The sequence below is a fragment of the Ranitomeya imitator genome, chromosome 1, assembly GCF_032444005.1.
Source record: "Ranitomeya imitator isolate aRanImi1 chromosome 1, aRanImi1.pri, whole genome shotgun sequence".
In the NCBI taxonomy this organism is placed as follows: domain Eukaryota; kingdom Metazoa; phylum Chordata; class Amphibia; order Anura; family Dendrobatidae; genus Ranitomeya; species Ranitomeya imitator.
Genome location: NC_091282.1, coordinates 654,231,898 through 654,253,695, shown reverse-complemented (window position 1 = coordinate 654,253,695; position 21,798 = coordinate 654,231,898). Strand labels below are relative to the sequence as shown.

The following is a 21,798-nucleotide window of genomic DNA, read 5'->3' as shown; positions in this document are numbered from 1 at the left end:
TCACGGCAAAGGATTACTTACTGGCTGTGCTGACTTCACACTTTATGGGATATTCTCGGACTGTCTGATATTAGGGCATTTTACATTTATCTGCAACTGTCTTACACAAAGTCACTTTACATTCCTCACTGTCTTCAAGTTCTATGTCTGCTGTCAGTAAGAGGAAACAATACAGATACATGACAGAGGCTTCTAATTGTTTACATTCACTGACAGCAAGCGGAGACATGGGAGCACCGTGTGAGGTCGCCGCCTACTGGCAGCCCCGGCACATTGCTCCTTCCGGTCACCTTCTGATGTCTTTTAAAAATGGCGCCAGCCTGCGCAGCCTCACTGCCCTTACTTGTATGTATGGTTCTATTGGATGCGCGGCGGTGACATAACTTGGACACGCCCCCTTCAGTAGGAAGCAGCAAAGATGGCCGGAGCTGGGGGTGAAGAAGACAAGGAACTGGACGAGCTGCTGGACAGTGAGCGCTGGAGGGAGGGAAGGGGGCGGTGCGCATGCTGCTTCTCTCTGGTGTCAGCCAGCAGCTGCTTACTGGGATCTGGGATGATTGACATGTTGTGTGTCACAGTTTCTGCTATTGCTCTCTGGTATCAGGTGCAATCTTACTGTACTGCTGCAGATCTTGCAGTCTGAAAATGATTGACTTGTGAGTGTGCAGCTATTGCTCTCTGGTGTCAGGTTTTCTGCACTTTGTATTGGGGCTGTGCGTCATTGCTCTCTGGTGTCAGCTGGTCTGATGAGTCGTATGTTCTGTGTACGACAGGCGCGCTGGATGATTTTGAGAAGACGAGCCGCCCCCCTCCTTCTCCTGCAACTGCTGACCAATCCGCAGAGAGACCACCGGCCGATGCCGCCAAGGTGAGTGCTGACCATATATGTGCCTGTCCTGCACTTTGGTACAAGGGGGTCCCCTTCATCCTCCACTGCCCCTGGGGTCACTGCCTGTACTCCCCTGACTTGGGGGGGACACTACCCCTTCCTGGCCTGACCACGGTGGGCTGCTGCACCCTCCTTGCCTGAACCCGGGGGGTGGGTGCCGCTTCCTCTTGACCTGACCCCGGTGTTCTGTAGGGTGCTGCCCCCTCCTGGCCTGACCCCGGTGCTGTGTGAGGTGCTGCCCCCTCCTGGCCTGACCCCGGTGCTGTATGGGGTGCTGCCCCTCCTGGCCTGACCCCGGTGCTGTGTGGGGTGCTGCCCCCTCCTGGCCTGACCCCGTTGCTGTGTGGGGTGCTGCCCCCTCCTGGCCTGACCCCGGTGCTGTGTGGGGTGCTGCCCCCTCCTGGCCTGACCCCGGTGCTGTATGGGGTGCTGCCCCTCCTGGCCTGACCCCGGTGCTGTGTGGGGTGCTGCCCCCTCCTGGCCTGACCCCGTTGCTGTGTGGGGTGCTGCCCCCTCCTGGCCTGACCCCGGTGCTGTGTGGGGTGCTGCCCCCTCCTGGCCTGACCCCGGTGCTGTATGGGGTGCTGCCCCTCCTGGCCTGACCCCGGTGCTGTGTGGGGTGCTGCCCCCTCCTGGCCTGACCCCGTTGCTGTGTGGGGTGCTGCCCCCTCCTGGCCTGACCCCGGTGCTGTATGGGGTGCTGCCCCTCCTGGCCTGACCCCGGTGCTGTGTGGGGTGCTGCCCCCTCCTGGCCTGACCCCGTTGCTGTGTGAGGTGCTGCCCCCTCCTGGCCTGACCCCGGTGCTGTATGGGGTGCTGCCCCCTCCTGGCCTGACCCCGGTGCTGTGTGGGGTGCCGCTTCCTCTTGACCTGACCCCGGTGCTGTGTGGGGTGCTGCCCCCTCCTGGCCTGACCCCGGTGCTGTGTGGGGTGCTGCCCCCTCCTGGCCTGACCCCGTTGCTGTGTGAGGTGCTGCCCCCTCCTGGCCTGACCCCGGTGCTGTATGGGGTGCTGCCCCCTCCTGGCCTGACCCCGGTGCTGTGTGGGGTGCCGCTTCCTCTTGACCTGACCCCGGTGCTGTGTGGGGTGCTGCCCCCTCCTGGCCTGACCCCGGTGCTGTGTGGGGTGCTGCCCCCTCCTGGCCTGACCCCGGTGCTGTATGGGGTGCTGCCCCCTCCTGGCCTGACCCCGGTGCTGTGTGGGGTGCCGCTTCCTCTTGACCTGACCCCGGTGCTGTGTGGGGTGCTGCCCCCTCCTGGCCTGACCCCGGTGCTGTGTGGGGTGCCGCTTCCTCTTGACCTGACCCCGGTGCTGTGTGGGGTGCTGCCCCCTCCTGGCCTGACCCCGGTGCTGTGTGGGTTGCTGCCCCCTCCTGGCCTGACCCCGGTGCTGTGTGGGGTGCTGCCCCCTCCTGGCCTGACCCCGGTGCTGTGTGGGATGCTGCCCCCTCCTGGCCTGACCCCGGTGCTGTGTGAGGTGCTGCCCCCTCCTGGCCTGACCCCGGTGCTGTGTGGGATGCTGCCCCCTCCTGGCCTGACCCCGGTGCTGTGTGAGGTGCTGCCCCCTCCTGGCCTGACCCCGGTGCTGTGTGGGATGCTGCCCCCTCCTGGCATGACCCCGGTGCTGTGTGGGGTGCTGCCCCCTCCTGGCCTGACCCCGGTGCTGTGTGAGGTGCTGCCCCCTCCTGGCCTGACCCCGGTGCTGTGTGGGGTGCTGCCCCCTCCTGGCCTGACCCCGGTGCTGTGTGAGGTGCTTCCCCCTCCTGGCCTGACCCCGGTGCTGTGTGAGGTGCTGCCCCCTCCTGGCCTGACCCCGGTGCTGTGTGGGGTGCTGCCCCCTCCTGGCCTGACCCCGGTGCTGTGTGGGGTGCTTCGTCCTCCTGGCTTGACCCCGTTGCTGTGTGGGGTGCTTCGTCCTCCTGGCCTGACCCTGGGGGTGTGGATGCCGCTTCCTTCTGGCCTGACCCTGGGGGCGCTGGCCCGCTCTCTCCCAGCAGGACGCCCTCTTCACGTCCCAGGAGAAGTTCTTCCAGGAGCTGTTCAGCAGTGAGCTCGCCGCCCAGGCCACACAGGAGTTCGAGAAGGCCATGAAGGAGCTGGCCGAGGAGGAGCCGCACCTGGTGGAGCAGTTCCAGAAGTTGTCAGAGGCCGCTGGGAAAGTTGGTAAGGGGCAAAGGTCAGACAGTGCTCAGTTGGTAAGGGGCAAAGGGCAGAGTCCACCTGCGGTTACGGTGAGGAGTGTACACAGCCTGAGATGGCGGCAGATTTGGCCCCCTGTTCTTCTGACATCCCTCCCCTGTATCGCTGCACATTTCCAATAATCCAGTATTCTACAGCTGGAGATTATCCTGGATTATCGGAGATAGTGAATCTCTGTATGTAATCCCCAGATTATCAATCTGTCATCCACAACCTGGTGGTCCGGCAGTGACAAAACATCAGGTCTTCAGCCATAGGACAGTCTTTTCATGCCGGATTATGGGAATAAATGGGTATTGCTGTAAGACGTTAGTGCAGGTGCCGCGGCCATCATGTTGCCCCTCCTGAAATGATACACTTGGGGGTGTCTGGTGCTGATCAGATGGCATCAGTGGCTAATAGAGGGGGATCCTGATGGAGACCAGGGATGGGTGGGCACCACTGAGCTTCCATGGTTATTTTGCTTCTCCGGACAGGAAGTGATGAAACGTCGCAGCAGGAATTCACGTCGTGCTTGAAGGAGACGCTCACGGGACTCGCCAAGAACGCTGACGAGCTACAGGTGAGCGATCAGCAGCCCCCCGGGGGTCTCAGTAGTGTGTGACCCCACCATGTAATTGCCCCTGTACCCTTGTGCCTTGCAGAATTCCAGCCTGTCGGAGGAGGAGCTGTCCCGCGCCATGGAGGGCCTGGGCATGGACGAGGTGGAGGGTGAGGGCAACATCCTCCCGTTCATGCAGAACATCATGCAGAACCTGCTGTCCAAGGAGGTCCTGTACCCGTCCCTGAAGGAGATCACAGACAAGGTGAGGGCGCCCCCTGTGGCTGAGGCCATGTCTGTGGTCACCCAGCTTTCCCAGGAGCGGATGCTTTTAGTTTTCCTTATTTTTTTCTCTTCCCGTCACTCAGTTTCCAGAATGGCTGCAGACGCATCAGGATACCCTGCCCGCCGAGGAGTACCGCAAGTACCAGGAGCAGCACAGTCTGATGGCCAGGATCTGCCGGCACTTTGAGACTGAGCAGTCGGGGGACGAGGCTGCCAGATTTGAAGCCATCATGGATCTGATGCAACAGGTGACTGGTGTGTTGTTATACCCCTGTGTGCCATGAGGCGAGGAGGGCGACACTTGTCTCTGTGTCGGCGAGAAAGCAGCGGGGTCGCTCTTGTCGTTGGCAGTGAGGAACCAGCAGGGGGCGCCGTTCTTGGCAAAGGTTGTGTTAAGAGCATTAGGGAGTGTTGCTAGTCTAGTTCAGTACGTGCTGCCACTTTTGTTGAGGCCAGTGAAGGAGCGCTAGGGGGCGCTGCTCTCGGGGGCAGTGAAGGAGCACTAGGGGGCGCTGCTCTCGGGGGCAGTGAAGGAGCACTAGGGGGCGCTGCTCTCGGGGGCAGTGAAGGAGCACTAGGGGGCGCTGCTCTCGGGGGCAGTGAAGGAGCACTAGGGGGTGCTGCTCTCGGGGGCAGTGAAGGAGCACTAGGGGGCGCTGCTCTCGGGGGCAGTGAAGGAGCACTAGGGGGCGCTGCTCTCGGGGGCAGTGAAGGAGCACTAGGGGGCGCTGCTCTGGGGGGCAGAGAAGGAGCACTAGGGGGCGCTGCTCTGGGGGGCAGAGAAGGAGCACTAGGGGGTGCTGCTCTCGGGGGCAGTGAAGGAGCACTAGGGGGCGCTGCTCTCGGGGGCAGTGAAGGAGCACTAGGGGGCGCTGCTCTGGGGGGCAGAGAAGGAGCACTAGGGGGTGCTGCTCTCGGGGGCAGTGAAGGAGCACTAGGGGGTGCTGCTCTCGGGGGCAGTGAAGGAGCACTAGGGGGTGCTGCTCTCGGGGGCAGTGAAGGAGCACTAGGGTGCGCTGCTCTGGGGGGCAGAGAAGGAGCACTAGGGGGCGCTGCTCTGGGGGGCAGAGAAGGAGCACTAGGGGGCTCTGCTCTGGGGGGCAGAGAACGAGCACTAGGGGGCGCTGCTCTGGGGGGCAGAGAAGGAGCACTAGGGGGCGCTGCTCTCGGGGGCAGTGAAGGAGCACTAGGGGGCGCTGCTCTCGGGGGCAGTGAAGGAGCACTAGGGGGCGCTGCTCTCGGGGGCAGTGAAGGAGCACTAGGGGGTGCTGCTCTCGGGGGCAGTGAAGGAGCACTAGGGGGTGCTGCTCTCGGGGGCAGTGAAGGAGCACTAGGGGGTGCTGCTCTCGGGGGCAGTGAAGGAGCACTAGGGGGCGCTGCTCTTTGTGACAGTGAAGGAGCACTAGGGGGCGCTGCTCTGGGGGACAGTGAAGGAGCACTAGGGGGTGCTGCTCTGGGGGGCAGTGAAGGAGCTCTCGGGGGCAGTGAAGGAGCACTAGGGGGTGCTGCTCTGGGGGACAGTGAAGGAGCACTAGGGGGTGCTGCTCTGGGGGGCAGTGAAGGAGCTCTCGGGGGCAGTGAAGGAGCACTAGGGGGTGCTGCTCTGGGGGGCAGTGAAAGAGCACTAGGGGGCGCTGCTCTTTGTGACAGTGAAGGAGCACTAGGGGGCGCTGCTCTGGGGGACAGTGAAGGAGCACTAGGGGGTGCTGCTCTGGGGGACAGTGAAGGAGCACTAGGGGGTGCTGCTGTGGGGGGCAGTGAAGGAGCTCTCGGGGGCAGTGAAGGAGCACTAGGGGGTGCTGCTCTCGGGGGCAGTGAAGGAGCACTAGGGGGCGCTGCTCTTTGTGACAGTGAAGGAGCACTAGGGGGCGCTGCTCTGGGGGACAGTGAAGGAGCACTAGGGGGTGCTGCTCTGGGGGGCAGTGAAGGAGCTCTCGGGGGCAGTGAAGGAGCACTAGGGGGTGCTGCTCTGGGGGGCAGTGAAAGAGCACTAGGGGGCGCTGCTCTGGGGGGACAGTGAAGGAGCTCTCGGGGGCAGTGAAGGAGCACTAGGGGGCGCTGCTCTGGGGGGCAGTGAAGGAGCACTAGGGGGCGCTGCTCTGGGGGGGCAGTGAAGGAGCACTAGGGGGCGCTGCTCTGGGGGGCAGTGAAGGAGCACTAGGGGGCGCTGCTCTGGGGGGCAGTGAAGGAGCACTAGGGGGCACCTCTCTTGTTGGGAGCAGTTGAAGGTGTGTGTCTCTTGTCTGGAGCAGCAGGAGGTAGTACAGGAGTTTCTGTGGGCACTACTCTTATCAGGGGGTGCCGCTTTTGTTCCAGGGCGCAGCTCTTGTCCGGGGAGTATCAGGGTCTTCAGTGCAGCAGTTGCCGGGTGGGGCGGGGGGGTGCCGCTCTTGACTGGTTGCATCTGGGGGGGACACCGCTCTTGACCGGTTGCAGCTGGGGAAAAGGCGCCTCTCTTCGACTGGTTGTAGCCAGGGGGGCGCCGCTCTTGACTGGTTGCAGCGGGGGGGGGGGGAGGGGGCGCAGCTCTTGGCTGGTGGCAGCCGGAGGGGGAGGGGGCGCAGCTCTTGGCTGGTGGCAGCCAGGGGAGGTGGGGACACCTCCCTTGACTGGTGGCAGCCAGGGGGAGGGTGCCGTTCTTGTCTGGTGGCAGCCAGTGGTGCCACTCTAGTCCAGGGACAGCTGGGGGCTTCACTCTCGTCTGGGGGCAGCACTAACCACTCCATTCCCATTGTTTAGTTGCAGGAGCTCGGACACCCGCCTAAGGAGCTGGCCGGAGACTCGGTGAGTGAGTGATTCTCCAAATACATCTAAGGCCTTGTGCACACGCTGCGGTTTTTGCTGCGGATCCACAGCGGATTTGACACTGCAGATCCGCAGCAGTTTTCCATGCGGTGTGCAGTACAATGTTACCCTATGGAAAACAAAAACCGCAGTGCACACGATGCAGAAAATTCCGCGCGGGATCGCTGCGGAAAAAAAGAAGTAGCATGTCACTTCTTTCTGCGGATTCCGCAGTGGTTTTCAACATGCACCAATAGGAAAGTGCAGTTGAAAACCCGCAGAGGAATCCGCAGAAGAAACTGCACGATAATCCGCAGTGAAAACCGCAGCGGTTTTGCACTGCGGATTTTCCAAATCCGCTGCGGAAAAATCCGCAGCAGATTCCGCATCGTGTGCACATACCCTAAAAGCTGCATTCAGGATTTTTGTAGACATGTGCTCAAAGTTGTATGAAGCATTACGTCTCAACCGCAGTGCATTCTGGGTGAAGTTGTCCCCTCCCCCATCCTCCACAGTGCAGTTTTGATGACATTTTGGGTTCCCTCCCTCTCCTGGCCGCCCCTGTACATCAGGGTATAAATAGATGATGGGAGTTGTTCCACTTTCTATTTGGGGTCCTGGCACTCTGTGACGAGACATCTGCTCTGTTGTGACCAGCTTTGGCCTTCTGGCTTGGCCTTGCAGCTTGTTTACTGACTCTGCTCACACTTCGGGCCCTGGGGAGAGAGGGGGTGGGACCCCGCGGGGGTGGGGGGTATTAGCTGCATACCATTACAGCTGCTGGACAGTACTTCTGCTACCGATACTAACCTGCGCTCTAGTCACAGCCAAAGCTGTAGTCCCATTCTTATACTCCAGATCAGCATTCCCTATTCATATACTCCAGTAACATCCAAAGGTGCAGTCGGTTCTGGAAGCTACCGCCACTCAGGAACTAATTGCTAAACTCCCAAATTGCTCCCTGGCAATTTTGTGCAGACCCTTGTGTGTTTCTTTGGCTGTGAGTGGAGTAGAAGCCATGACTTATTTTCTTATTACTTGCAGCCGCCTGGTTTGAATATGGATCTGGACCCCATGAACCTGAATCCTGGCAGTGGAGAGCAGTGCAGGATCATGTGACGGTGGGGACGGCGTAGCATGCAGCGAGAGGCTGCCTTCTGGCCGTGTACCAGCGAGGTCGCCCTACAGACTGGATACAATCTGACGTTGCCTTACTGTAATTACTAATGCCCCCCAGTGCGGAGGATGAGCACGTGCCCCCACAGAAGGACTGAGCTGCATGCAGTAACGAGGGTGCTGCTACTTTAAAACCTGGGACTACTCTGCACACTAAAATCCGGCACCCCTGTCTATGGTGCCACACACGACCCCGTCACCCACACTGAAATAGTGCGCCTCTTCTGGACCCCGGGCACAGTGACCCTCAGACGGGGCATCAGGACTGGCCCTGATTGGCTACAGTTTTAAAAGCACTGTCCCTTTAAAGGAAGATAGATGACCTGACCTGGACTGTGAAATAAAAATATGAAACTGTCTGCGGCTCCGCCTACTGCCAAAGCCCCTGCCCCCTCTCAACCAGCATTTATTAAAGGGAACTCCTCTAAGTCATAGCCAGTGCTGCCCCTTGTGCTGGTCTGATGTATTTACTGCTCTCCCTAGTAAGGTGTATAGCGGTATACATAAACTTACCCCCCACCAGGTGAGGTAGATAGCAGTATACACAGGGTAGCCCCCCCTCTATTTGAGTTATATAGCGGCACAAACAGAGTTGCACCCCGCCAGGTGTGGTATATAGCGGCTTACAAGGAATAGCCCTCCACCAGGTGAGGTATATAGCAGTATACACAGATTAGCACCCCGCCAGGTGTGGTATATAGCATCTGACACGGAAAAGCCCTCCACCAGGTGTGGTATATAGCGGTATACACAGAATAGCCCCCCCCCCCCCCCATTCCCCCACATGACGTGAGGTATATAGCGGTATACACGGAATAGCCCTCCACCAGGTGAGGTATATAGCAGTATGCACAGAGTAGCACCCCGCCAGGTTTGGTATATAGCGTCTGACACGGAAAAGCCCTCCACCAGGTGAGGTATATAGCAGTATGCACAGAGTAGCACCCCGCCAGGTTTGGTATATAGCGTCTGACACGGAAAAGCCCTCCACCAGGTGTGGTATATAGCGGTATACACAGAATAACCCCCCCACACACACCAGGTGAGGTATATAGCGATATACACGGAATAGCCCTGTATGTAGCGGTATACACTGAATAGCCCCCCACCAGGTGTATATAGCGGTATACGCAGAATAGTTCCCCCCCACCAGGTGAGGTATATAGCGGTATACATGGAATAGCCCCCCACCAGGTGTGGTATGTAGCGGTATACACAGAATAGTTCCCTCCCCCCACCAGGTGAGGTATATAACAGCATACGCAGAATAGTAACCCCCACCAGGTGAGGTATATAGCAGTATACATGGAATAGCCCTCCACCAGGTGAGGTATATAGCGGTATACACAGAATAGTTTCCCCCCCACCACCAGGTGAGGTATATAGCAGTATACATGGAATAGCCCTCCACCAGGTGAGGTATATAGCGCTATACACAGAATAGTTTCCCCACCACCACCAGGTGAGGTATATAGCGGTATACATGGAATAGCCCTCCACCAGGTGAGGTATATAGCAGTATACACAGAATAGTCGTCCCCCCCCCCCCCCCCCACCAGGTGAGGTATATAGCGGTATACATGGAATAGCCCTCCACCAGGTGAGGTATATAGCGGTATACACAGAATAGTTCCCCCCCACCACCAGGTGAGGTATATAGCGGTATACACAGAATAGTTCCCCCCCCCCACCAGGTGAGGTATATAGCGGTATACACAGAATAGTTCCCCCCCACCAGGTGAGGTATATAGCGGTATACACAGAATAGTTCACACACCCCCCCCACACCAGGTGAGGTATATAGCGGTATACATGGAATAGCCCTCCACCAGGTGCGGTATATAGCGGTATACACTGAATAGCCTCCCACCAGGTGTGGTATATAGCATTATACGCATGTGGTATGTATAGCGAAATAAACGGTAGCTTCCCACCAGATTAGGTTAGATCTATAGTGATGTACACACAGTAGCCCCCCCGCCAGGTGAGATATATAGCGGTATACATAGAATAGCCCCCCACCAGGTTAGGTATATAGTGGTATACACATAGTAGATCCTAAGTAAACACAAAAACCTCAGTGACATATTAATGTCATCAAATAGTGCTATCAGTAACCCATCCAAAGAAGACAATATAGGTACCCACTCCAAAATATATACAGAAACGGGAGCATTTAGATACAGTAGGTAAAAAGCATATTTTATTAGTTCAAATCGCACAAATGTAAACACAGATCAACACCAAAGAATATATAAAATTATACATATGCAGGAGGAAAACAGAAGGACCAGGGGACCAACCATTGCAACTGCCCGATTGTGCATAGAAATATGTATTATGTAAAGTGCCCATGCAATAAGATATATCAGTGCCAGGCATGCCCCTCTCAGGTTAAATATCAAGAAACTTGATCCAAATCGGAACACGTAGAGGGACAAGCACTTACCAAGGGCAGAAGTTGGAGGACCCTGGGCCCGGTGTAAGATGACCCCAACGCGCGTTTCGCGTGTCCAATGCACTGCCTTTTCAAGTGGAGTCCTGCCAGGTCTGCTATATAGAGGTATACACATGGTAGCCCTCCACCAGGTGAGGTATATAGCGGTATACACACAGTAGACCCTCACCAGGTGAGGTATATAGTGGTATACATAGAATAGCCCCCGCTAGGTTAGGTATATAGCAGTATACAAAGAGAAACCCGCAGCCAGGTGACATATATAGCGGTATATAATAATTTTATATAGCGCAGCGCTTTACAAATTATAGAGGGGACTTGTACAGACAATAGACATTACAGTGTAACAGAAATCACAGTTCAAAATAGATACCAAGAGGAATGAGGGCCCTGCTCGCAAGCTTACAAACTATGAGGAAAAGGGGAGACACGAGAGGTGGATGGTAACAATTGCTTTAGTTATTCGGACAAGCCATAGTGTAAGGGTCGGGTGTTCATGTAAAGCTGCATGAACCAGTTAACTGCCTAAGTATGTAGCAGTACAGACACAGAGGGCTATAAACTGTATGACAACATGATGCGAGGAACCTTATTATTTATTTTTTTGAATGAGCCACACAGGGATAGTTAGGTTAATGTGTTGAGGCGGTAGGCCAATCTGAACAAATGAGTCTTTAGGGCACGCTTAAAACTGTGGGGATTGGGGATTAATCGTAATAACTTGGGTAGTGCATTCCAAAGAATCGGCGCAGCATGTGAAGTCTTGGAGACGGAAATGGGAGGTTCTGATTATTGAGGATGCTAACCTGAGGTCATTAGCAGAGCGGAGGGCACAGGTAGGGTGGTAGACTGAGACCAGAGAGGAGATGTAGGGTGGTGCTGAGCCATGGAGTGCTTTGTGGTATATACACAGTAGTCCCCCGCCACGTGTGGTGTATAGTGGTATACATCGATGACTTTATGCCCATGAGAAGACCAGTTGGGGCGGCTATCATGGTGAAATTCAGGATAAATCGCCGAACGTATCCCACAATTCTTGGAAACACTTTAACCTGCTTTTCTTAATACCGGTTGTGGACACTTTTGGATTGCCTTCAGGTTGACTACTTGCGGCTTTATTTTGCCCCTCCCAGTGATGTAGTCTAAGTATTTTGCCTGTTCTTTCCACATGGTGCATGTCTTAGGGTTTATGGTAAACCCTGCCTTCCTCAGTGCATCCAGGACCACCTGGACCTTCTGGAGGTACTTCCCCAGTGCGGGCTGAATATCAGAATATCATCCAGATATGCTGCGGCGTACTTTTTGTGACATCCTTGTGTACTGGAAGCATCCATCAGGTGTAGAGAAGGCCGTCTTCTCCTTGCCACTTGGAGACAGGAGAATTTGCCAGTACCCTTTCATTCTGTCCAGGGTTGTGATATATCTGGCTGACTCTAGTCTCTCAATGAGCTCATCGACCCTTTGGATACACGTAGAACTTGCATGCCTCGATCAGCCTCCAGTAGTCATTACAGAACCACCACTCTCCATCTGGCTGTGGCACATGGAAAGTAGGGCTTGACCAGCCACTCTTGATGCCCAAGCTTAACATTCTCACCTCTTTGGAGATCGCTTTACGGCAGGCTTCGGGAATCTAATACGGCTTTTGGTTCACCCTCACATGCGGTTCTGTCAGCATTTCATACTCCACAACCTGACAACTCTGAAAACAGATTCCGCTGAAACAGCTCACGGCACTGTTGTTTCTGTGCCGGCGACAGTGTCTCTGCCACTGTGACATCCTCAACCCTGGCATCAGGATTGGCCCCTAGGCACGTTGCTTCCACCGGATCCCTGTCTCACCATGGTTTCAGTAGGTTAATGCAGTACACCTGGTATGGCTTTCTTCTCCCTGGTTGATGGACCTTGTAGTTGATGTCACTCAATTTTTCGACCACCTCGTATGGCCCTTGCCACTTGGCCAGGATCTTACTTTCATCCATGAGGATCAACACCAACAACCAGTCTCCAAGGCTAAATTGTCTGTCTTGCCGACTGCTTGTAGATCCTTGCCTGGGCTTCTTGTTCTTGAAGGAGGTACTTCCTCACAATCGTCATCACACTCGTGATCTTGTTCTGCATCTAGGCCACATATTCGATAACGCTTCGGTGGGGTGTTACCTCTGATTTCCAGGTCCTTTACAATGTCCAGAAGTCCCTGAGGGTGCCGTCTGTATAACAGTTTGAACGGTGAGAACCCTGTAGAGGTCTGTGGGACTTCTGTAATGGAGAATGGTAGGTACGGTAACAGGCAATCCCAGTCCCGGCCATTCTTCTCCACGACCTTCATCAGCATATCCTTCAAGGTCTTGATGAACCTTTCCATGAGGCTGTCCTTCTGTGGGTGGTACACAGATGTCCTGATTTGGGTAATCTGGAGGGCTTGCCAGGACTCAAAAAAACATATGTAGTCAGCTCACCTGGATATCGGCTAATCTTCATCTGTTCCTGCACGTAAAGGTAGGGCAAACGGTACACAGAAAAAAAACTTGATGAATCCGGCAGGAATGAAGTTAAAACAAATCTCCATTTATTTCTTCATTTAAAAATATTCTTGGTTATGGTACACCACTCAAAATATGAAACATTAGCATTTCACAGCATATCATGCAAAATTGCAAACTATAGCAGCGTTATTTCGACGTGTTTCGACCGAAGTCTTAGTCATGGAATGACTGGTAAGGGCCACTCTCCCCCACCAGTTGATCCCAGGAAAACACGTGGGTGTACGCTGTATCCATGGTGATGCCAAGGACTGTCTCCTGACTAGTGTTGATAAGAACGAGCCGGGGAACTGAGTCCCATGAGGTCAGGGTAGTCATAGAGTTGCTACACCCTGCGATAATCAGGCAGGACTTCAGCCTGTTCTGGGACTAGTGGGGAAAGGTAGGGATACCAAGTGTTGCAGACATGAGCCAGCTCAACCCTGATGAAACCCTAGCACAGTCAGAGGTGGATGAGTTCCCCTTGTGTGTCCTGGCTGGTGACGAGGACAAGATGGCGACCAGTGAGGCCGAAATTCCTGAACTCGGGGTTTCTGTGAATGCTCAAATGCGGGATCTTACGCTAAAAGGGGCTTTTGAAAACGTGACTGTGATAAATGCGGTTGCCCAAGAGCCGGGAGCAGACACCGGGTTCAGATTTTAATTTCATAGAATCGTAGAGTTGGAAGGGACCTCCTGGGTCATCTGGTTCAACCCCTGCTCAACTGGCACAAGTTACAAAAAGTTATCCATACATATGCACACTAGTGTGTCCAAATAACTCACATTACAAAAACAGGGGGGCGCATTATTCTAAGTATAATGTTTCTGTAACCATTTCCTGCTAATGTATCATACTATATATATAGCTGTTAAAAGCTCACCATGCGCCCCCCTGTTTTTGTAATGTGAGTTATTTGGACACACTAGTGTGCATATGTATGGATAACTTTTTGTAACTTGTGCCAGTTGTCTACCTTTTTTCTTGTGTCTGTTATCTCTCACCTGCTGCCTATTTAGGCTATTTTATGGCCATTCTTGGTCTTTTTTTGATATTAATAAAGTGGTTTTTATTATCAATGTGTGGTGCCTCTTTTTGTAGGTGGATTTCTTATTTTTGCAAGCTAAACATTCCCAAATCCTGTAAACGTTCCTCATAGGACATGGTTTGCACACCGGTCACCATTCTGGTCACTCTTCCCTGAACTTGCTCCAGTTTGTTGATGTCTTTTTTAAAATATGGTGCCCAAAACTGAACACAGTATTCCAGATGAGGTCTGACCAAAGAGGAGTAGAGGGCAATAATAACTTCACGTGATCTAGACTGTATGCTTCTGTTATTACATCCCAGAATTGTATTTGCTTTTTTGCTGCTGCATCACACTGTTGACTCATGTTTAATCTGTGATCTATTAGTATACCCAAGTCTTTTTCACATGTGCTGTTACTTAGCCCTATTCCTCCCATTCCGTATATGCTTTTTTCATTTTTATTGCCCAGATGTAGTACTTTGCATTTTTTCCCTGTTAAAAACCATTCTGTTAGTTGCTGCCCACCTCACTAATTTATTTATATCTTTTTGAATCCTCTCTCTCTTCTCTCGGATTAGCTATCCCTCCTAGCTTTGTGTCATCAGCAAATTTAATCAGTTTACCCTCAATTCTTTCATCTAAATCATTGATAAAGATGTTGAACAATATAGGGCCCAGGACAGAGCCCTGTGGTACCCCACTTGAGACATTCTTCCAACTGGATGTGCAGCCATTTATGACCACTCTTTGGGTCCGATCACTAAGCCAGTTATGAATCCACCTAACAGTTGCCTTCTCCATTCCATACTTAGTCATTTTTTCAATAAGGATTGTGTGAGGTACTTTGTCAAATGCTTTGCTGAAGTCAAGATGTACTATATCTACAGCTTTTCCCTGATCCACCCAGTCAGTGATTCTGTCATAGAAGGAAATTAAGTTAGTCTGACATGACCTATTAGTTACAAACCCATGCTGACTCTGTTTAATCACTTCATTCTTATCCAGGTACTTACATACATGTTGTTTAATAATTTGTTCAAAGATCTTTCCTGGTGTAGACGTCAGACTCACTAGCCTATAGTTCCCTGGGTCCACCTTCTTCCCCTTTTTGAAGATAGGAACAATATTTGCTCTTCTCCAGTCTTCTGGGACTTTTCCTGTTCTCCAAGAATTTTCAAAGATTATGGAGAGTGCTTCAAAATTTCTTCTGCTATCCTCTTCAGTACTCTGGGGTGTAATTCATCTGGACCTGGAGACTTGAATTAATTTATGTTAGCTAAGTGTTTCTTCACTATCTTTCTGTTTTATAGATATCCTGAATTCTCCTATTCCCTTAATAGGACAGTGAAAATCAGTTGGTTATATTTCCTTTCTGAGAGAAGACAGATGCAAAATAGGACTTTAAAAGTTCGGCCTTCTCAACATCCTTTCTTACCATTTCATCATTTTCATCCTGTAAAAATCCTAGAGCATCTTTGACTTTTCTTTTACTTTTGACATATCCCCCAAATCCTTTTTTATTGCTTTTAACATCTCTTGCAAGCCTTAATTCATTGTCAGCCTTAGCTGACACACTAACTACGTCATTGCGCCCTCTGACCTGAACAGTCACAGCCAGAGGAAGGAAGACAGAGTGGCGCGCAGCGGTGCAAAGGAGAGAGGTGAATATCGCGCAATGCTCATCTTCCCCGTCATACTCACCTGCTCCCGGCGCGGTCCCTGGCAGCGTCTCACTGTCAGACGGTCTCCGGGAATCGGTGGTATCTTCCTATGTTCAGCGATCATGTACTGCTCATTAAAGTAATGAATATGCATCCATATTCATTACTGAGTGGTACCATGTGACCACTGAACACAGTAAGAGCTGCCCGGAGGCCATCGGACATGCAGCGACCATGCCAGGAGCAGGTGAGTATGTGACAGCCGCCACTCCCCCTCCCCTGCTGACCCCCCAGGAAAAACAACTCAAGTATAAGCCGAGAAGAGCACTTTCAGCCCAAAAAAGTGGGCTGAAAATCTCGGCTTATACTTGAGTATATACGGCACATGTTTTCCAGTATTTAGCATACCCCTGTGCATCCTGCAATGCCGAATCATAATAAGCCTTCAGGGGACGCCAGTTAGATTGGGGGCCAGCACCTCCGCCCACTGCTCTGGTGTTAGGTTCTCACGCTCTGCTACCTGCTCAAACACAATAAAAAAAGTAATTCCACATCAACACTCAGGGTCATTTCTTGCATCACTCTTCTTACCGCCTTCCGGATGTATATGTGTCATCACCTGGACTTGGGGAAGGAGCTGTCGGCCTCCCACGAACCGCCTCAGCGATCAAGTCAATGTGCCGCTGGTGCATTTGTTGTGTAAGCAGCTTACTTGTCTCCTCTTGCTCCATCTGTTGCTGCTGCAACTGATGCTGGTGGTGAGGTTGCTGCTGTGCGTGTACCAGATGTTTGAGCAAGTCCTCCATTCTGCCTGACGTTGTACGCTGGCTTGTGGCCTCCTTCACACAGGACATGCAGTACCTGTTGTAGCCATCACACATGTTCACTTCTAACACCAAATGTGGTAGATCGGCTGTACATGGAGGTAGACACAGGTAGACTTTAGAAATGTCCTTGATTTATTAGATGCGACATAAAACAAGATGAAGCACAAAGTAAACACGGCCCTCTGGGCAAAACAAAATGGTAGCATTAAGCACATTTCTTGTATTAGCGTGGTTCAGATATTAGCAGACCACAAATGCTTCTCTAGAATGTTTCTCTCCAGACACTGAACACCTACTGCTTCTGGAGGTCAGCTACTTAAGCCCCAAACCACACACTGGGGTGGCGATAAGATGGACAACCTTCCACCGGCTCTATGGTTGTCCACATAAAACCCAGCCCATTATACAAATAAGCTACTAACCACTCACAGCACATAGTGTGCTGGAGGAAAATCTCTGGATTTTTATATCACTGATGCCATTAAGAGCAGTGAAACATATCTCCCCTCCTGTACTTTACCAGTGACATTGTCAGAAGCAGTATACACACAGTAGCCCCCAGTCTGGTGTATATGGCATTATAAGAATAGCCCGCCGCCAAGTGTGGCACATGGTGGTATACACACAGTAGACCCTCACCAGGTTTGGTATATGCCAGTATGCACAAAGTAACCCCCGCAGGTGTGATAAATGGCAGTGTGCACACAGAACCCCCCTCCCCCTGCCAGATGAGGTGTATAGTGGCCACCATTCTGGAGTGGTATATGGCGGTATACACAGAGTAGCCCCCCACCAGGTGTGTTATGTGGAAGTACACACACAGTAGCCCCTCATTAGGGGTGTTATATGGTGGTATACACACAGTAGCCCCCCCGCCAGATGAGGTGTATAGCAGTATACACAGCCTTCCGCTATGTGAGGCATATCATGCTTATGTTTTAGGCCAGGGGAAAGGAATATCAACTAAAAAAATGTTTTTTCTCTGAGTTGTCATAGGGACGGATGTTTAATCTATATTCAGGTTAGCGATCATTATTGTATCTACATAACTCACATAATACCTATAGGAAATTGTATTTATATCTATATTAGTTAATTATTTTGGGACTATTTTTTTATCTCCTATCTTTAGCTATATGTTTTCCCACCTGTCTAGTAGTAAGGATATCAAGGGAAGCAAAGGATAGTCCTCGTTGAGTGGGGGCACCAAAAAAATCGTGCTCCTAGGGTGTTAACCTCCACTGCTAGGCAAGAGTCAATTAGGACTGCTATAGGGTTTTTGTAGATACTTGCTATCATTTTGGTCTATGCTCACATTGATTTGCTTTTGTAACCAATTGCTTACACTGGGTAGGTGTCTTTTAATATCTAAATAAGATAAAATTGATCCCTGTATTACCTGTACACTAACAATATATGCAGAGCTCCTAGGTATAATGTCACCAGTGATCGCTGTATTACTTACTGATGATCCCTGTATTCCCTGTACACTAACACTATATACAGAGCTCCTGTGAATAAAGTCACTGCTGATCCCTGTATTACCTGTACACCGACACTATATACAGAGCTACTGTGCATAATGTCACTGGTGATCCCTGTATTACCTGTATACTATATACAGAGCTCCTGTGTATAATGTCACTGGTTATCACTGTATTACCTGTACACTGACACTATATACGAAGGTCCTGGGTATAATGTCACTGGTGATGCCTGTATTTCCTGTACACTGACACTAGATACAGAGATCCTCTGGATAATGTCATTGGTGATCACTGTATTACCTGTACACAGACACTGTATACAGAGCTACTGTGCATAATGCCACTGATGATCTCTGTATTACCTGTACACTGACACTATATACAGAGCTACTGTGTATGTGTATAATGACCCTGATGATCTCTGTATTACTTGCACACTGACACTATACACAGAGCTCTGTTATGAATAGGTAATTCAGAACCACAATGGACCTTGAAGTTCAGATCACACAAGTGACCTGACAAAAACCACAAAACATAGGACGAGCTCTGAGACGTGGAAACTCTGCTGACCGCAATCCCTAAACCTATCAAACCACACTAGAGGTAGCCGTGGATTGCGCCTAACGCTCCCTATGCAACTCGGCACAGCCTGAGAAACTAGCTAGTCCTGAAGATAGAAAAATAAGCCTACCTTGCCTCAGAGAAATTCCCCAAAGGAAAAGGCAGATGAAAATACAAACACAGAGATGAAATAGATTTAGCAAAGTGAGGCCCGACTTACTGAATAGACCGAGGATAGGAAAGAAAGCTTTGCAGTCAACACAAAAACCTACAAACAACCACGCAGAGGGGCAAAAAGACCCTCTGCACCGACTAACGGTACGGAGGTGCTCCCTCTGCGTCTCAGAGCTTCCAGCAAGCAAGCAGAACCAAAAAAGCAAGCTGGACAGAAAATATAGCAACAAAAGGACACAAGCAGAACTTAACTTATGCTGAGCAGACAGGCCACAGGAACGATCCAGGAGGAAGCAAGACCAATACTAGAACATTGACTGGAGGCCAGGATCAAAGCACTAGGTGGAGTTAAATAGAGCAGCACCTAACGACTTAACCTCATCACCTGAGGAAGGAAACTCAGAAGCCGCAGTACCACTCGTGACCACAGGAGGGAGCTTGATCACAGAATTCACAACAGTACCCCCCCTTGAGGAGGGGTCACCGAACCCTCACCAGAGCCCCCAGGCCGACCAGGATGAGCCATATGAAAGGCACGAACAAGATCGGCAGCATGGACATCAGAGGCAAAGACCCAAGAATTATCTTCCTTACCATAACCCTTCCACTTAACCAGATACTGGAGTTTCCGTCTCGAAACACGAGAATCCAAAATCTTCTCCACTATATACTCCAACTCCCCCTCCACCAAAACCGGGGCAGGAGGATCAACAGATGGAACCACAGGCGCCACGTATCTCCGCAACAATGACCTATGGAATACGTTATGGATGGAAAAAGAATCTGGAAGGGTCAAACGAAAAGACACAGGATTAAGAACCTCAGAAATCCTATACGGGCCAATGAAACGAGGCTTAAACTTAGGAGAGGAAACCTTCATAGGAACACAACGAGATGACAACCAAACCAAATCCCCAACACGAAGTCGGGGACCCACACAGCGTCTGCGATTAGCGAAACGTTGAGCCTTCTCCTGGGACAAGGTCAAATTGTCCACTACATGAGTCCAAATCCGCTGCAACCTGTCCACCACAGTATCCACACCAGGACAGTCCGAAGACTCAACCTGCCCTGAAGAGAAACGAGGATGGAACCCAGAATTGCAGAAAAATGGTGAAACCAAGGTAGCCGAGCTGGCCCGATTATTAAGAGCGAACTCAGCCAACGGCAAAAAGGACACCCAATCATCCTGATCAGCAGAAACAAAACATCTCAGATATGTTTCCAAGGTCTGATTGGTTCGTTCAGTCTGGCCATTTGTCTGAGGATGGAAAGCCGAGGAAAAAGACAAATCAATGCCCATCCAAGCACAAAAGGCTCGCCAAAACCTCGAAACAAACTGGGAACCTCTGTCAGAAACGATGTTCTCTGGAATGCCATGTAAACGAACCACATGCTGGAAGAACAATGGCACCAAATCAGAGGAGGAAGGTAATTTAGACAAGGGTACTAAATGGATCATCTTAGAGAAGCGATCACAAACTACCCAAATGACCGACATTTTTTGAGAGACGGGGAGATCCGAAATAAAATCCATAGAGATATGTGTCCAAGGCCTCTTCGGGATCGGCAAGGGCAAAAGCAACCCACTGGCACGAGAACAGCAGGGCTTAGCCCGAGCACAAATCCCACAGGACTGCACAAAAGAACGCACATCCCGCGACAGAGACGGCCACCAAAAGGATCTAGCCACCAAATCTCTGGTACCAAAGATTCCAGGATGACCAGCCAACACCGAACAATGAACCTCAGAGATAACTTTATTCGTCCACCTATCAGGGACAAACAGTTTCTCTGCTGGGCAACGATCAGGTTTATTAGCCTGAAATTTTTGCAGCACCCGCCGCAAATCAGGGGAGATGGCAGACACAATTACTCCCTCTTTGAGAATACCCGCCGGCTCAGGCAAACCCGGAGAGTCGGGCACAAAACTCCTAGACAGGGCATCCGCCTTCACATTTTTAGAGCCCGGAAGGTACGAAACCACAAAGTCAAAACGGGAGAAAAACAGCGACCAACAAGCCTGTCTAGGATTCAACCGTTTGGCAGACTCGAGATAAGTCAAGTTCTTGTGATCAGTCAAGACCACCACGCGATGCTTAGCTCCTTCAAGCCAATGACGCCACTCCTCGAATGCCCACTTCATGGCCAGCAACTCTCGATTGCCAACATCATAATTTCGCTCAGCAGGCGAAAACTTCCTGGAAAAGAAGGCGCATGGCTTCATCATCGAGCAATCAGCACCTCTTTGCGACAAAACAGCCCCCGCTCCAATTTCAGAAGCATCAACCTCAACCTGGAACGGAAGCGAAACATCTGGTTGACACAACACAGGGGCAGAAGAAAAACGACGCTTTAACTCTTGAAAAGCTTCCACAGCAGCAGAAGACCAATTGACCACATCAGCACCCTTCTTGGTCAAATCGGTCAATGGTTTAGCAATACTAGAAAAATTACAGATGAAGCGACGATAAAAATTAGCAAAGCCAAGGAACTTTTGCAGACTCTTCAGAGATGTCGGCTGAGTCCAATCATAAATGGCCTGGACCTTAACAGGGTCCATCTCGATGGTAGAAGGGGAAAAAATGAACCCCAAAAATGAAACCCTCTGAACACCAAAGAGACACTTTGATCCCTTCACAAACAAAGAATTAGCACGCAGGACCTGGAACACCATTCTGACCTGCTTCACATGAGACTCCCAATCATCCGAGAAGACCAAAATATCATCCAAGTATACAATCAGGAATTTATCCAGGTACTCTCGGAAGATGTCATGCATAAAGGACTGAAATACTGATGGAGCATTGGCAAGTCCGAATGGCATAACTAGGTACTCAAAATGGCCCTCGGGCGTATTAAATGCAGTTTTCCATTCATCGCCCCGTTTAATACGCACAAGATTATATGCACCACGAAGATCTATCTTGGTGAACCAACTAGCCCCCTTAATCCGAGCAAACAAATCAGATAGCAGCGGCAAGGGATACTGAAATTTGACCGTGATTTTATTTAGAAGGCGGTAATCAATACAAGGTCTCAGCGAACCATCCTTCTTGGCCACAAAAAAGAACCCTGCTCCCAATGGCGACGACGACGGCCGAATATGACCCTTCTCCAAGGATTCTTTTACGTAACTCCGCATAGCGGCGTGCTCAGGTACAGATAAATTAAACAGTCGACCCTTAGGAAACTTACTAC

At 51.6% G+C, this 21,798-nt stretch overlaps 1 protein-coding gene across 2 annotated transcripts; it reads left to right on the top strand.

Annotated features, from left to right (window-relative positions):
- Positions 1-357: 357 nt before the first annotated feature.
- PEX19 (peroxisomal biogenesis factor 19) lies at positions 358-8,230 on the top strand. 2 transcript variants are annotated; one of them, XM_069728743.1, is made up of 8 exons: positions 358-470; positions 774-868; positions 2,886-3,051; positions 3,564-3,649; positions 3,732-3,893; positions 3,997-4,161; positions 6,653-6,697; positions 7,742-8,230. In XM_069728743.1, exons 1-8 carry the CDS (start codon positions 419-421, stop codon positions 7,814-7,816), a joined length of 846 nt encoding a protein of 281 aa, XP_069584844.1. In that variant the 5' UTR covers positions 358-418; the 3' UTR covers positions 7,817-8,230. The 2 variants fall into 2 exon arrangements, with proteins under 2 accessions (XP_069584844.1, XP_069584843.1); XM_069728742.1 differs by having other exon boundaries at positions 2,883-3,051.
- Positions 8,231-21,798: the final 13,568 nt, after the last annotated feature.

What these genes read in the sequence shown, in the direction of transcription:
- PEX19 (XM_069728742.1), top strand. Translation starts at nt 419, where the DNA reads ATGGCCGGAGCTGGGGGTGAAGAAGACAAGGAACTGGACGAGCTGCTG. An exon ending in TGAAGGAGATCACAGACAAG is followed by an intron (nt 3,894 to 3,996) that starts GTGAGGGCGCCC and finishes CCCGTCACTCAG; the next exon opens with TTTCCAGAATGGCTGCAGAC. An exon ending in AGGAGCTGGCCGGAGACTCG is followed by an intron (nt 6,698 to 7,741) that starts GTGAGTGAGTGA and finishes TATTACTTGCAG; the next exon opens with CCGCCTGGTTTGAATATGGA.